The sequence below is a fragment of the Quercus lobata genome, chromosome 8, assembly GCF_001633185.2.
Source record: "Quercus lobata isolate SW786 chromosome 8, ValleyOak3.0 Primary Assembly, whole genome shotgun sequence".
NCBI classification, from domain to species: domain Eukaryota; kingdom Viridiplantae; phylum Streptophyta; class Magnoliopsida; order Fagales; family Fagaceae; genus Quercus; species Quercus lobata.
In genome coordinates, this window is record NC_044911.1 from 52,930,961 (window position 1) to 52,944,188 (window position 13,228).

The 13,228-nt window shown below is 31.9% G+C and overlaps 1 protein-coding gene across 1 annotated transcript; it reads left to right on the forward strand.

Annotated features, from left to right (window-relative positions):
* Positions 1-9,140: 9,140 nt before the first annotated feature.
* Positions 9,141-10,062, forward strand: LOC115957483 (cyclin-dependent protein kinase inhibitor SMR1). The gene has a single exon (XM_031075730.1). The coding sequence runs from the start codon at positions 9,263-9,265 to the stop codon at positions 9,716-9,718; it is 456 nt and encodes a 151-aa protein (XP_030931590.1). The 5' UTR covers positions 9,141-9,262; the 3' UTR covers positions 9,719-10,062.
* The last annotated feature ends 3,166 nt before the right edge of the window (positions 10,063-13,228 follow it).

The window sequence follows — 13,228 nt, forward strand, 5'->3', positions numbered from 1 at the left end:
CTAATGTGCGATCAAGGCCCATTGGTCTCCTTTATGCATCTCGAGCCGGCCTTAATAGGTTATGTCTCCCCCAAGGGTGGCAGTGAAGCCACTATCAAAAGTCCTGAGTGGGTGGACCTGGTCCATATTTGGTCCAGATTTGAGCTCCCTTGCACCAAAAAATTGGATATAAGTTCAAGTACCTGGTGGGTTTCGCCTCTTAGTTATCGAGTCCTTATGTCTTCATGGTGGGGGATGATTAATCTCATCAATATGGTAGGTACCCTTATGGTCCATTTGGGTTGAAGGAGAGAGAGGGGGAGTAGAGTAGAATAGAGTAAATTTAACACAAAATTAGTTTATTTTTAGCCAACTCTACTCTACTCCACTCCCCCTTTTTCCCTCCTCCATCCAAACACGCCATTAGTGATCCAATTTGAAATGGATTCTTGGAGAACATGTGCTTGTTGTTTTTCAATTTTATATTGTTCCTTCTTCTCTATGATTTGATTACTCTGCTCTTGTATTGAAGATTCTTATACTTTTGATTGGGTTTATAATTTTTCTCTGAGAGATTCTCTCTAGAATATAATGTTTTTGTATCTTTCTTTTTTACTTATAATATATTTCTAGCAATAAAATATTGTCTTTTTTCTTTAATATATATATATAGATATATTTATAAAAAAATTCACGCCTTCCTGAAAAAGATTACAAAAAGATAATCAGTAGCCTTAATCTTGAAACAACAATTCCATTTCCATCATCGGTTATCTTATAACTTGGATTTTTTTTTTAATAGAAAAATAGTTGTCAGTTGTTGTTAATATTTTGAATTTTGATATACAATAAAAAATAAAAAAATTTAAACTTTGGACATTTCCGTTAGAAACATTGTCAGTTGAGTCACAAACCTTTTGACAAATAACTTTATCATTTTATACCTTCAAATCTTGACTAAAAGTAGAACTCCTTATCAACAATTCATTAAAGTGAATATAAATTATATTCATGATTGAGGGACCGGGTTTAAATGCTATATTTATGATATAATATATTAAGCTTCCAATTTGGTTGGGTTGAATGTCTTCTGGTATGGTTCAGCTGATGTACTTGGCCATGACTATTGTGGTTCTTAATTAGCACCTTCCTCTCAGCTACTAATTTTATTGCTTCATCATTTTAGTAGCTACTGAAACGGTTAATACTTTATGTACTTCAACACATGCACGCATAGCAGAGACTTTATTATCATTTAGACATCAACGTAAACTTTCATAAAGTTAAGAAGGTGCCAGCTTTATTTACATTACTGATTTGAAAGTCTATTTTATTGTTTATAAATTTATATAAATAGCTTTTATATGTTACTGGTAATTTCATTATCATCGAGTAATAGTGCCATAGCGTTTCAACAACTTTCTGATAAAGGAGCAAGAGTGACAATGGAGAGCCAGAGAGTTGGCATATGTCGGTCTCTAGTTATTTAAATTACCTTTTTTTCACAATTTGCATGGGGTTATACTTTTAACACTTTTTTTATTCTTTATACATTGATGGTTGGGAGGGAGAATTTAGGCTTAGATATTTTTGTTAGAAACACCAAAGAGTATCATATGAACTACAAGACTCTTGACATATTTTTTTTTCCCTTTAATTCATCCAAAAAAGTTTTCCCTATCTATAGTTCTAATCTTCTAAACTTTGATATGTTTTAATATTAGGAATGATGATAAATTAGGTTTGAGATTCAAAAACTTTTTTCCAAACCCAAACCACTAAATCTTTTATATTTGGCACTAGCTTAATTATTTGGTTTTCTTTTGCTAAAAATTGGTTAAAAAAAAGTGTGCTCCCTATAAAATAGTGATAATTTAAGAATTTGTACATAAGCAAATAAACTAAAAAGAAAAATAAAGTTGATGACAAAAAGACTCTAAACATTTTACATAACAAACTCTCAACCTAAATCCAATTATATTTGAAAGATCCAAACCAATCTGTTTATGTTACCACAAGTCTGTTCATATGGGACGGATTAAGCTAGGTTTACCTAAAATTGAACATCGAAAATACTATTTAACAACATTCAAGTATTAGTAAATACTTTTACACTAAACTAAACAATATTTTAAGAGAAAAATAGAGGCACATTTACTTTTAATATTGTTATCTAATTTTATGTTACAACAATTACTAATAGAATAATTTTAGTAATTTAATTATATAATTGGGTCAAATTCAGGTACTTAAGCTATAAAAACTAAACCACCAAGTACCTTTTAACTTAACAAGTGTTCTTCGAATGTTTTTAAGACATCCAAAGTTCAAATCCACTCTTTCCGTTATAACTATTGAATTATGTACTGGATCAAAAACTCACTGCTCGCTAGATCAAACCCATTGATATTCTGTATTAATTTTGCACCAAAATTTGACTCATGAATGCCTTCTAATTAAGGAAAAGAAAAGCAGTTCAATATTTTCTTCAAAATTTAGCAATTTTACATATGGGGCAGTCTTGTCAGAGAAAAATAAATTGTGATCTAGCTAGGCAAAACCAATGCATGCTATGTTGGCATTACAACTTTTTGTCCATTGTTTTTATGCTTGATGATTCACCCTAGGCCCACGATCGATGCAGTGTAGTGAACGTTTGTCTCCTTTCAATTCTAACAATTAATTCTAACAATTATGTGTTTCTTTCTTTAACAATTGCGGAGGTGTTTAGTACTACAACTTAAACAATAGTTTTCAATTTTTACCCACATGTATTTCAAAAAAATACAAATAACGTTACTAGAACAACATCGTCAAACGGGCCCGCAACATGTCTCTGATTTGTATATTATTGCCACCAGAACCTTGCAGTAAAGCAAAACCGAAAGTTGCTGAGTTGAAATACTCACACTTATAAATCCACATCTACCCAGTTTATGTATTGGTCCAGATTATTATTATTATTATAGCTCACAGAAATGTATGGTACTAGTCTAGTAGTCTGAGCTCTTAACACTACATGATTGTCCTTGAAGTATATCCAAATTTGGATATACTTCAAGGACAATCATGTAGTGTTTAGAGCTCAGACTACTAGACTGGTACCATACATTTAAGGACGCCAGAGCCAGAGGGATCAATCATTTAAATGATTGATCCCTCTGGCTCTGGCGTCCTTAAATGTGGAATGGACTTTACTTAGGCAACTACTATTCGTATTTTTCAAGAACTTTTACACAATAATTTTTGTAGGTTTTTTTTTTTTTTTTTTAAATGATTGATCCCTCTGGCTCTGGCGTCCTTAAATGTGGAATGGACTTTACTTAGGCAACTACTATTCGTATTTTTCAAGAACTTTTACACACTAATTTTTGTAGGTTTTTTTTTTTTTTTCCTTACAACGAGTGTAGGATTTCAAATTAACCTAAATAAATTCTTCCTATATGAGAAGATTCCAAGAGTGCATTCCATTTTTCAATTGATTTGGCATTACTTAAATAAAGCTTCTAAACTATTGGTCCTAGAAGAAAGTTTGAGGTTTGACGGAGAATTAGAATGACCCAAATGATCTCACATCCATCCCCATATTTATAGATGAACATATACCATGGTTTTTTGAAAATCAAAATGTTAAAAGAACTAGAAAATGTAAAGCTCAAGGGTTTGGAGGTTTAATAAGGGTGGGATTGGAAGCCAAACTATGGTGTCAAGGACTCAAGAGTGTTATATCTCAATTGGTTCACATTTTCTGGTGTTTACAAATAAGACATTCAAAGTTCAGATCCACATACTCCAACTATTGAATTAAAAAAAAAAATTAAAAAAAAAAAACTATGATGCTAACACAATTAATTAAAATTATAATCAATAGATAATACTTATAAAATACAAAATACAAAATTTAAAAAGATTTTTTTTTAGAAGCAAATATTTAAAAAAAGATTTAAAATGAACTTTCACAACTTTTATATATAAAAAAATAAATAAAGCATAAATAATACGTAAACAAATATAAATAAAACATAGGATAATAATATCCTATTCTCAAATTAGTCTCATAATACCCTGTAACAAAATAAGCCTATCCTGTAACTTATTAAAAAAGACTCCCACATTTAGAAAACTAATAAATAAAATTTTAATTTTAATGCACTGTATTGTTTCTTGTTTCAAATACTTTTTTTTTTCCTTCCCATCATTATAAAAGAGAAACGTTTCAATGTTTTGGTAGCAATTCAGCTGGATCTTTCTCCTCTTTTTTTTTTTTTTTTTTTTTTTTTTTTTTTTAACTTAATTCTTCATAGCCCCAAATCTTTATTCTAGCATTAAACACAGACGTTGTACCCCTATTAACTCATGAACCCATTCATCACATGATTTTTAATTAAAAAACCCTCTAAATCGACCAGCGATTCTCCCGATCCTACAAGCCTAAAACAATTGTGTTCTACAAACTCTAATCTAAAAGATTCAAATATTGCGTGTATTTCTAGCATCATGGAAGTAGCTAGATCTTGTCTTTATTTTTCATTGCACGTGTTTTGTATGAATGAGTTAGATGCAACACTAAGTACACGTATTGATTCCTGTAATACAGCTAAAAACACAGCTCATCTTCATCAAGCAAAAAAAGCAAGAAAATGGAATCCATCTCGAGCGTGAATAGTCTACTTTAAGCTACTCGAAGTGAAACATTTGTTTTTTGGGGTTCCATGTGATACACATATGATACCTTTTCAATGGAAAAGCTGGCCTCTTAATTACTTGCAATCAACTACACTTCTTCGAACCAAGCCAGTCAAAGAAAAAGAACCAATATCTCTCTCCTTCTTTTGCTCCTCTCTTTACTGATTTGGTTCTTCTTAATTAAAAACAAACAGAAATTCTAATTCAAGGCTTGTTATGAACTCTTCTTTCTTCCTTTGGATCTGGGGGGTGTTTCTTCTTTGTAAAAAAAAGGATTTAAGAGAATATTATAAAAATGTAAAGAAAGTGAGAAAAAGGTTGAAAATTCTTAACCAACATTGACATGAAGAATAAAGTGGTGGTTAACGAGGTAAGATTTGGATTGTCCTTGTCTGGATTAGGATTAGTTCAATTTTTCTTTTTCTTTTTTATTATTATTATTATTATTTTTTTTTTTTGCATTGAAGTTCATGTTACTGTTACCAAGGAGTGCACAGAATCTCCACACAACCACGTTGGAACGTGTCACAATAGTGACTAAAGGACAAGTAAGTTTATTACCACAATAATTTTTACAACTTTGACCACAATTCGTCTACGTGACAAGTTGTAAGTGATGGGAAAAAAATAACAAATTTATGTGGGTTTATATTTTCACCGCTCATAAGTCGTTAAGTGGACAAATGATAACAAAGTTATTAAAATAATTATGGTATCAGACTTAGTTCCCAAAAAGAAAGCTAGCCTACAAGATACGACATAATCATATAGTATAAAAAAACTTTTTTTCCATGAGAGATATAATAATTAAGAAATTGCCTGAAGAACGTGAATAATCAATATTGAATTGCATTTGACCTGTATTGTAATGCAAGCGTGGTTGAGTTGTTGTTACCTCTGGATGATGATTGCATAGTATTCCATGAAAGTTTGAATTAAAATAAAATTGATGATGACGATAAAAATAATTTAATTATGAAACGTAAAGATTTGACCTTTTGTTTTTTTATATACTATAAGCTGATGATTAACGGTGAAAACCAAGCGGTGGGTACAATCAGACAGTTCACGTGGGAAGATTCATTTTTGATAATTAGTTGTTGTTTGGTAAACCCAATCCAAAACAAACCCGATTTTGTTTTTAATATATGGCAAGGAGAGATATGGTAGATGGGTGTATTGAAGGCTCTAACATGGTATCCTATGCAAAATTGGTGAGGGTTGATGTGAGAGAAGCTAATAAGATGTGCCGTTTTTTAGAGGACGTGCAATATATATACCCTTCACGCTCATCTAAAGGGATTTGAAGAACACACACTTCAAAGACAAGGACGTATTAACTTCATTTCATTAAAGTCAATTCACAACAATCTGTTTAAGACTTAAAAGATAAGAGTGGGTTTTAGCCCCCAAAAAAAAAACAAAGACTTATGTGTGTGGGATGACATAAGCTCGTTAATAATATCTATTTGGAATGTATTTTTAAGATTATTATTTTTTTTTTATAGATAATTTCAATTTTTAGTGTCCGCTCCTGGTGATAGTTTTTTTTATTATCAAATTAAGACATTAATCAATTTTTGGTGTATACAGGAATTGAACTCTAAATCTTTTATTCAATTATAAGAAACTTTACCAGTTAAGTATGAGATAACTCCAATTTTTTTCAAATATATTTGAATAACATGAATACATTTTCTTCAAAATGCATTTTTTTTTTTGGAAACTATGAGAATATTTAAAATTGAGGATTATCATCCTAAATTTTAGATATATATATATATATATGTGTGTGTGTGTATATATAGTTAATGAGACTCATTTCAACACAATTCATGAGACCAAGCGTCTCTCCCCCCCCCCCCCCCCCCCTCGGCCTGCGGCAGTTATGTGTAGAACAAACCTGTTCTCCCACTTCTTTTTTTTTTTTTTTTTTTTTTTAGCCTAGTCCCAAAGGTGATCAAGGTCAAGCTATTGGTATAAAATTTTGTGTGTGTAGATTTAAAATTTGTAAAAAATAGGAAAAATTGGAAGAGATATTGTAGAGAATTATAGAGGAATATAGAAATTGGTTGGAATATGGCTACATGCTTGTAAAATTGAATATTTAATTACATCAAAGGAAAAAAAAATAGGAACATATCACCTTGTTATAGGAAAAAAAATGGATTTTTAAAAAATTTATAACTAAACACAATTATAATGAATATACTTGCTTTACAGTAGAATTTTTTTATTTTTTTTTAAGGACAAAACTTAGGTACAACATTCAGGTGTTGTTCATTAGGTTTCCCTTTTAAGATTCAGTTATGTGGCTTTTTTCTCATGTGCGTAAGTGTATTTTTAATTAAGTGTTGTCACATGGTTGAATATTAAGAGAGAAATCTAAGGAACAACACATAAGTATTGTACCTAAGTTTTTTTTTTTTTTTTAATTTTTAACTAAATGATTGAAATTTTAAAGAAAAAATGCATTATATTGGAATACATTTTGCCAGCAGATTTACCAAATACTACCTTAATAAATTAATGATAATGTGTTCTTGTATTGAAAAAAAGATACTACATTTTAGAGTGAGATAACTTGGATTTAGTAAGAAATATGTCAATTTTTAATTATCTATACGCTTAACTTGCTTTAATTAGCCCTTTTAATTTTTTTTTTTTTTAACTTTGGGCTAAAATGTTTCTTTCTTCTCTAAATTTTACATGAATTTTATTTTTCATTCATAAACTTTGAAAAAATCATTTTTTGTCTCTAAACCATTAAAAATGTTACAATTATTAATTTTCAATTTAAAAAATTTATTTTTATCCCTAAATTATTGTAAAAAGTTCTTTATTTGTCCATGTGTTAGTCCCTAACCCATTGAAAAAATCTCTCCTTTAAAATTTAGGGGAAAAGGTGAGATTTATGCAAACTTTGGGAATAGAAACAATATTTTAGCCAAAAAAAAGTCTTAATTAGTGAATTGAATTATCTTTTCACAACATTATAAAAGAACATATAAAGAAAGAAAATGATATAGCCACAAACTATTTTATAAATTGTTAATGTGGTGAGTAGTTATTGGTAAGTAAAAAAGTGATATATTAATAGTGGATCCAGATTAGAATCAATAAAAATTTGCCACATCAATAGTTTATAAAATATTGTAAAATAGTTTATAACTATAGTATTACTCAAATAAATAAGACAAGTGATTAAAATCTAATAATTTTTATTAAGAGTTTTGTAATTCAATTAATACTTCCAAGTGTTTCTAACGAGGTGTTAAGAATTCAAATTCCCTCTAATGATTGACATATTTATGTCGTCATGTAAGAATTGATCAAAAAACAAAAATCTATACATCTTACTCTATTGGTTGATTTTGTGGGGGAAAACTTATCACATCTTGGGTAAAGAATCTAGAAATGCACCATTACGAGGAGGAGTGCGTGTTGTTCACTCCAATAAAAGAGCGTAGGGCCGGTCGTTAGGCTACAAAGTTACTACCTTTTGCCCCTAACGTAAGATTTACGTTCCATATATTGTCAATCTAGAACCAGAAAAGCAAAAGGGTAACTATGTGAAATGAAATCTCAGATCATGCAAGGTGTTTTATGCTGTGGCCCTGTGCGATCAAGCTCAAAGATTGCCGGGAAAAAGGCTGCATTAACCCCTTATATTAGGCCACAGTACTCGGTTACTTTTTAAAAAATTAAAAAAAAAAAAAAATCCCTTATCATTCCTTATAATAATTGTTATTTTGAATGGCTTTTAATCTATAAATCTATATAATAGGAAGATTAGTAATATAGGCATATATGAGTAGTAAAACAAAAGATTAACATACCATAATATAACGCACAAAAAAAAAGAAAGAAGAAGAAGAACCCATGATGATAAATTAATTTGTAATTATGGTCAATAAGTGGTAAAGTAATAATCACCATTCACACCACAATGGACAATTCACATGGTGAAAATGACAAAACTTCCAAAACAAAAAAAAACAAAAACAGTTAAAAACTGTTTTTAATACCAATACGCCAAAGTCCGTAACAAAGCTCAGCCAAATCTCTCAGCTGCAACGCTGCTTCCTATACTCATTCTATTTGTTACCTGAAAAAAAGAAGAAGCCAAACATGGAAACACATCACACAGTTTATACACATGGAAATTAGCCCAAACCCAAAAAACACAATAGGCACATGAACCCAACACCACATATTTGCACAACTATTATATATATGGACATATATTTCAATTGCAATAGACTGTGTCAATTCACTCAATTGTAACCTAGTATTAACCAAAAGAAAAAAGAAAAAAGAAAAAAAAAAAAAACCCCAAAGTGCAATGACTCAGCCAAGTTTTAACTTTTAATACGACAACCAGGTCATTTTCCTAACAAGATATATAGAATAAAGAAGCAGTAACAACCCTCTCTCTCTCTCTCTCTCTCTCTCTCTCTTACCTTCGAATGCACGCCTTCCCAACTCTTTTGGTCTTTTTTTCCTACATATATAGCACGCCACTCCGCACCTCTCGCCTCTATTTCCATTCAATTCACAAACACAAAAACGACCTCGAACACAATATACCAAAACCATGTCCACCAATCTCGAATTCTTACACGACCTCTCCAAATCCAAAACCAAAACCAAAACCAAACTACTCACGGTCAAGACTACTCGAACTACATCATCATCAACAACACCTCAAGCGGGTGGCTTCAACGATAATATTGGTGCCAACAACAACAACAACAACAACGTAGTCGAGACACAAAATAAGAAGATTAATGTCGAGGAGGATGACAACAAAGATGAGGAGGAGGACTGTTGTCGAACACCGACATCCAAGGAACATAGAATTCCCAAGATCCTAGATTGTCCCCCGGCGCCACGGAAGCCAAAAAGAGCACCCACATGCAAAAGAAAACTCTCCGAGCTTCAATTCTTCGAGATCGTGAACCGCGAAGAGGTCGATTCGTTTTTCAGATCGAGTTTCGAGCAGTTAGCTGTTATTACGTCTAACAAGAGGAACTGTTGCTCATGTAAATGAAGAAGAAGAAGAAAAATACAGCTCGCCAGGGTTGAAAATTTTACACGACTATTTGTTTTCTTTTTCTTTTTAAATTTTTTTTTTTCGTTATATATAATTTGTAATGCTGGGTATATGGTTGACGTGTTCATATATATATCCATCCCACTTCTGCATAAGATTTGGATTCTGGGTCCTCATGGGTGTCTGAAGTTTTAGACTATTTTGGATCTGAACCCTCTTGGTCATATAAATTAATTAAATTATGCATTTTATGTATTTCATTTTAGTGATGTGATTATCAGAACAAAGAAGAGTTAAATTCTGGATATCGTCGTTAAAAACATAAGAAGGTTTCGATAGTATTCAGTCGGATTTTATTTTTTACTTTTTGTTGGTTTTGTTTTTTACACTGTTGTGGGGGCCGGAGAGATTAAAGAGGTTAAAAAGGTTAATGTGTATTGCAAAGTATAATTATGCAGAGAAGGATTTCGATTTGGTAGATGTAGTTGGTTGGTTATGTTATATTTTATAAATATAATTTTATAGGTACGTAGAAGATTGGGAATTATTTTACAGGTTGTTGGTTAATGGTTCATCTGTCTTGTGTTTGACATATTTGTGTTGAGTGATTGACACGGCTTTGGGATTGATAAACTTTGATTTTCAGAGAGAGAGAGAGAGAAATAGAGAGAGGTTTGTACGTGTTAATGACCAGAAAACGATGCAATGTGCTATGTCGTGCGGTACTTGTATTCAATTAAATATACGATCAAAATTCAAAACTGAAAGAAATAATTTATCACATACATCATCGTTGCGTCAAAACCATAGTCATAATTATAACTAAACCATTAAGGCTGTTCAAGTATCCAATGTTTCATTTTGTCAAACATCCAATTTGCCATTTGGCACACATCAAATGACATCTATTGCCTGCAAATAAACCTTAATAGCGTCTACGATCCAAAATTTTATCACATCTTATTTTATCATATCAAAAAATTACTCTATTAATTATGTTATATCATTTTACAATACCTTCAGTATTTTAATTTTTATTTTACAATACAACATATTAAAATAATATTTTTACACAATAAAATAATATATCCTAAAACCTAAATAAAAACAAAAACCCAAAAACCCCCCAGAGAGAGAGAGAGAGAGAGAAATTAATAAAGTAGATGAATAGAATATTATTATTATTATTTTTTTTTTAAGAATTGAGTTACAGTGCAATTCTACTTTTAGAATTGCACTGTAGCACTATTGCAAATTTCTTTTGCAATAATTGGTTTTTACAAGTCCGAATGTGTGGGGGGTTTTGGGCTTTTATGCTAAATTTTTCCTACATAAGGTATATGTCATTCCCAATGTGAATGCTCTTAAAAGCATCCTTATCAAGAATTGCAAAAATGCTAAAACTTAAATTTTAGTATCTGAAACTCAAAAAACCAACTCTATCAAAACTTGCATATGCTAAAAGATTTGTCATCTTGTTACAGTGCACTCTCATTTTTTAGAGTGCATTGTAGCTATTAGAGCTATCCACGGGTCAGTCCGGGTTGGGTTTGTGCCCAACCCGGAATCGACCCGCCGGAATCAGGTGGAGAAAAAAGGCACCTGCCGCTGACCCGCCGGAGTAATCGGGTCGGGCGGTTTAGAACATCAACGGGTGGCAGGCGGGTCGGTAAAACGGTGGAAAAAACATAGATTCGGCGAAAATCTCACCGGATTTTATGAGATTTCGCCAGATCCAGTGAAAATCTTACCAGATTCGATGATATTTCGCCAAATTCGGTCAAAATCTCACTGGATCTAAGGGATATAGTGCCGGAATCTGGAAAAATATCACCGAAATCTGAAAAGTTTTGGCCGGAATCTAGAAATCTTTCAGTTGGTTCGGGTTTTAAGGGAGGAAAACTGAAACCCGACCCACCAGAATCGGTTTCTGGTGATGAAGACCTGCCGTCGACCAGTCAGAGTAGTCAGGTCTGCTGGTTTCGAGTTGGATCTGGTCGGTTCTTCAGGGGGGTCGGGTACTCGGATGAATCTGGACAGCCCTAGTAGCTATATCTTATAAAAAAAAATTGTTTTAAAGCTCTCTCTCTCTCTTCTTCTCTTTAAAAAACATATTTTATTTCTTAATTTTTTTTATTATTTCCTTCTTTTTTGTTTAGACCTGCCATTCCTATATATATATATATATATATATATATTTTTTTTTTTCCTCACTCTCTAAAATTGATCTCCCTGTGGCTCCCCACTTGAAGCTATCTCACGACTTGGGCTTGAACCAATGAATCTACTTCCCTTCCAATTTTTATTTATTTTTTTTTTATTTTTTTTTTCAGTGGGTTTCGATGGTGGGTCACGGTGGCAGTGATGTATGAGTTTGATTTGGAGGCATGGTGGTGAGATTGGTGAGTGTGTGGGTTGGATCTTTGGGTAACAATTTTGTTTTGATGGCTGGTTGTTTGTGCTTTTTTTTTTTTTTTTTTTTTTTTTTTTTTTTTCTTCCTGCAGTGGGTTAGATTAGCCACCGGTGAGTGCTTGGCTGAGATTTTGTTTTTGCAGTGGCTGGTTGTTTTTGTGGTGGTTGGGTGGTGGTTGGTTGTGATTTTGGTGGATGGTTGTGGTTATACTTTGAGTTTTTTCTTTTTCTTTTCCTCCTGTAGGTGGTTGTGGTTGCCATAGTGGTGTTGTGACTTGTGGTGGTGGTGGCTATGGTGGGTTGTGGTTGCTACAATGGTGGTTATGGCAAGTGGAGCGGTGGTAGGGGTGGTGGAGGAGGTGGTTGCTATAGTTTTTTGTGTAGTTGTTTTATTATTATTTTAATGAGTAGTTTGTATTATCTAAATGAAATGGTAAAAAATATAGAAGTTTTGATGTTTGATGTATCTTAAAGTGGGGTGGTATAATAGATAAAGTAGGTTTTTGAAGCATTAAATGCTAAAATTTTTAGAATCCTTGATGGGAATGCTCTAAAGCCACAATCTTGTTCATGAAAGTTTAGGGGTTAATTACCACAAATGTAGCAATTTTATTTTATTTTTCTTGCAAGCAATGGGATTTGAATTCATGAAATTGAGTTATTGTAAGCTCATCATGTCATGGGTTTCAATTGGGCCAAATTTTGAATTAATTAATAGGTAATTAATGATATGGCTACCTCTTTCTAACATGGTCAAATTTGTAGTGACTTTGACTAGTTATGTGACTTGAAACTCATTTAGAAGAACAATTTCTATCCGTAATAACGTATCCCAACCACCTTGATCAGGAAAGATCAAAATTATTGCCACCATTTCACTTAAATTGTTCACCATTAATATTGGAGGGGGAAAATTTAATAACATGAGACATATTCTGAAATTGAACAATTTTTTTTCTTAGCAAGTCTCATGCCACAAATTTTTCACAATTACTTTTATGATTTGCTGTTGCACAATAAAAATAGTGTCAATAAGAATTCATGTAAAAGTAATATTACTCTTAGGAAGAATAGATCATATTAAGCAATCATGG

Excerpts from the sequence above, each read along its gene's own strand:
- LOC115957483 (XM_031075730.1), top strand. The coding sequence starts at position 9,263 with ATGTCCACCAATCTCGAATTCTTACACGACCTCTCCAAATCCAAAACC.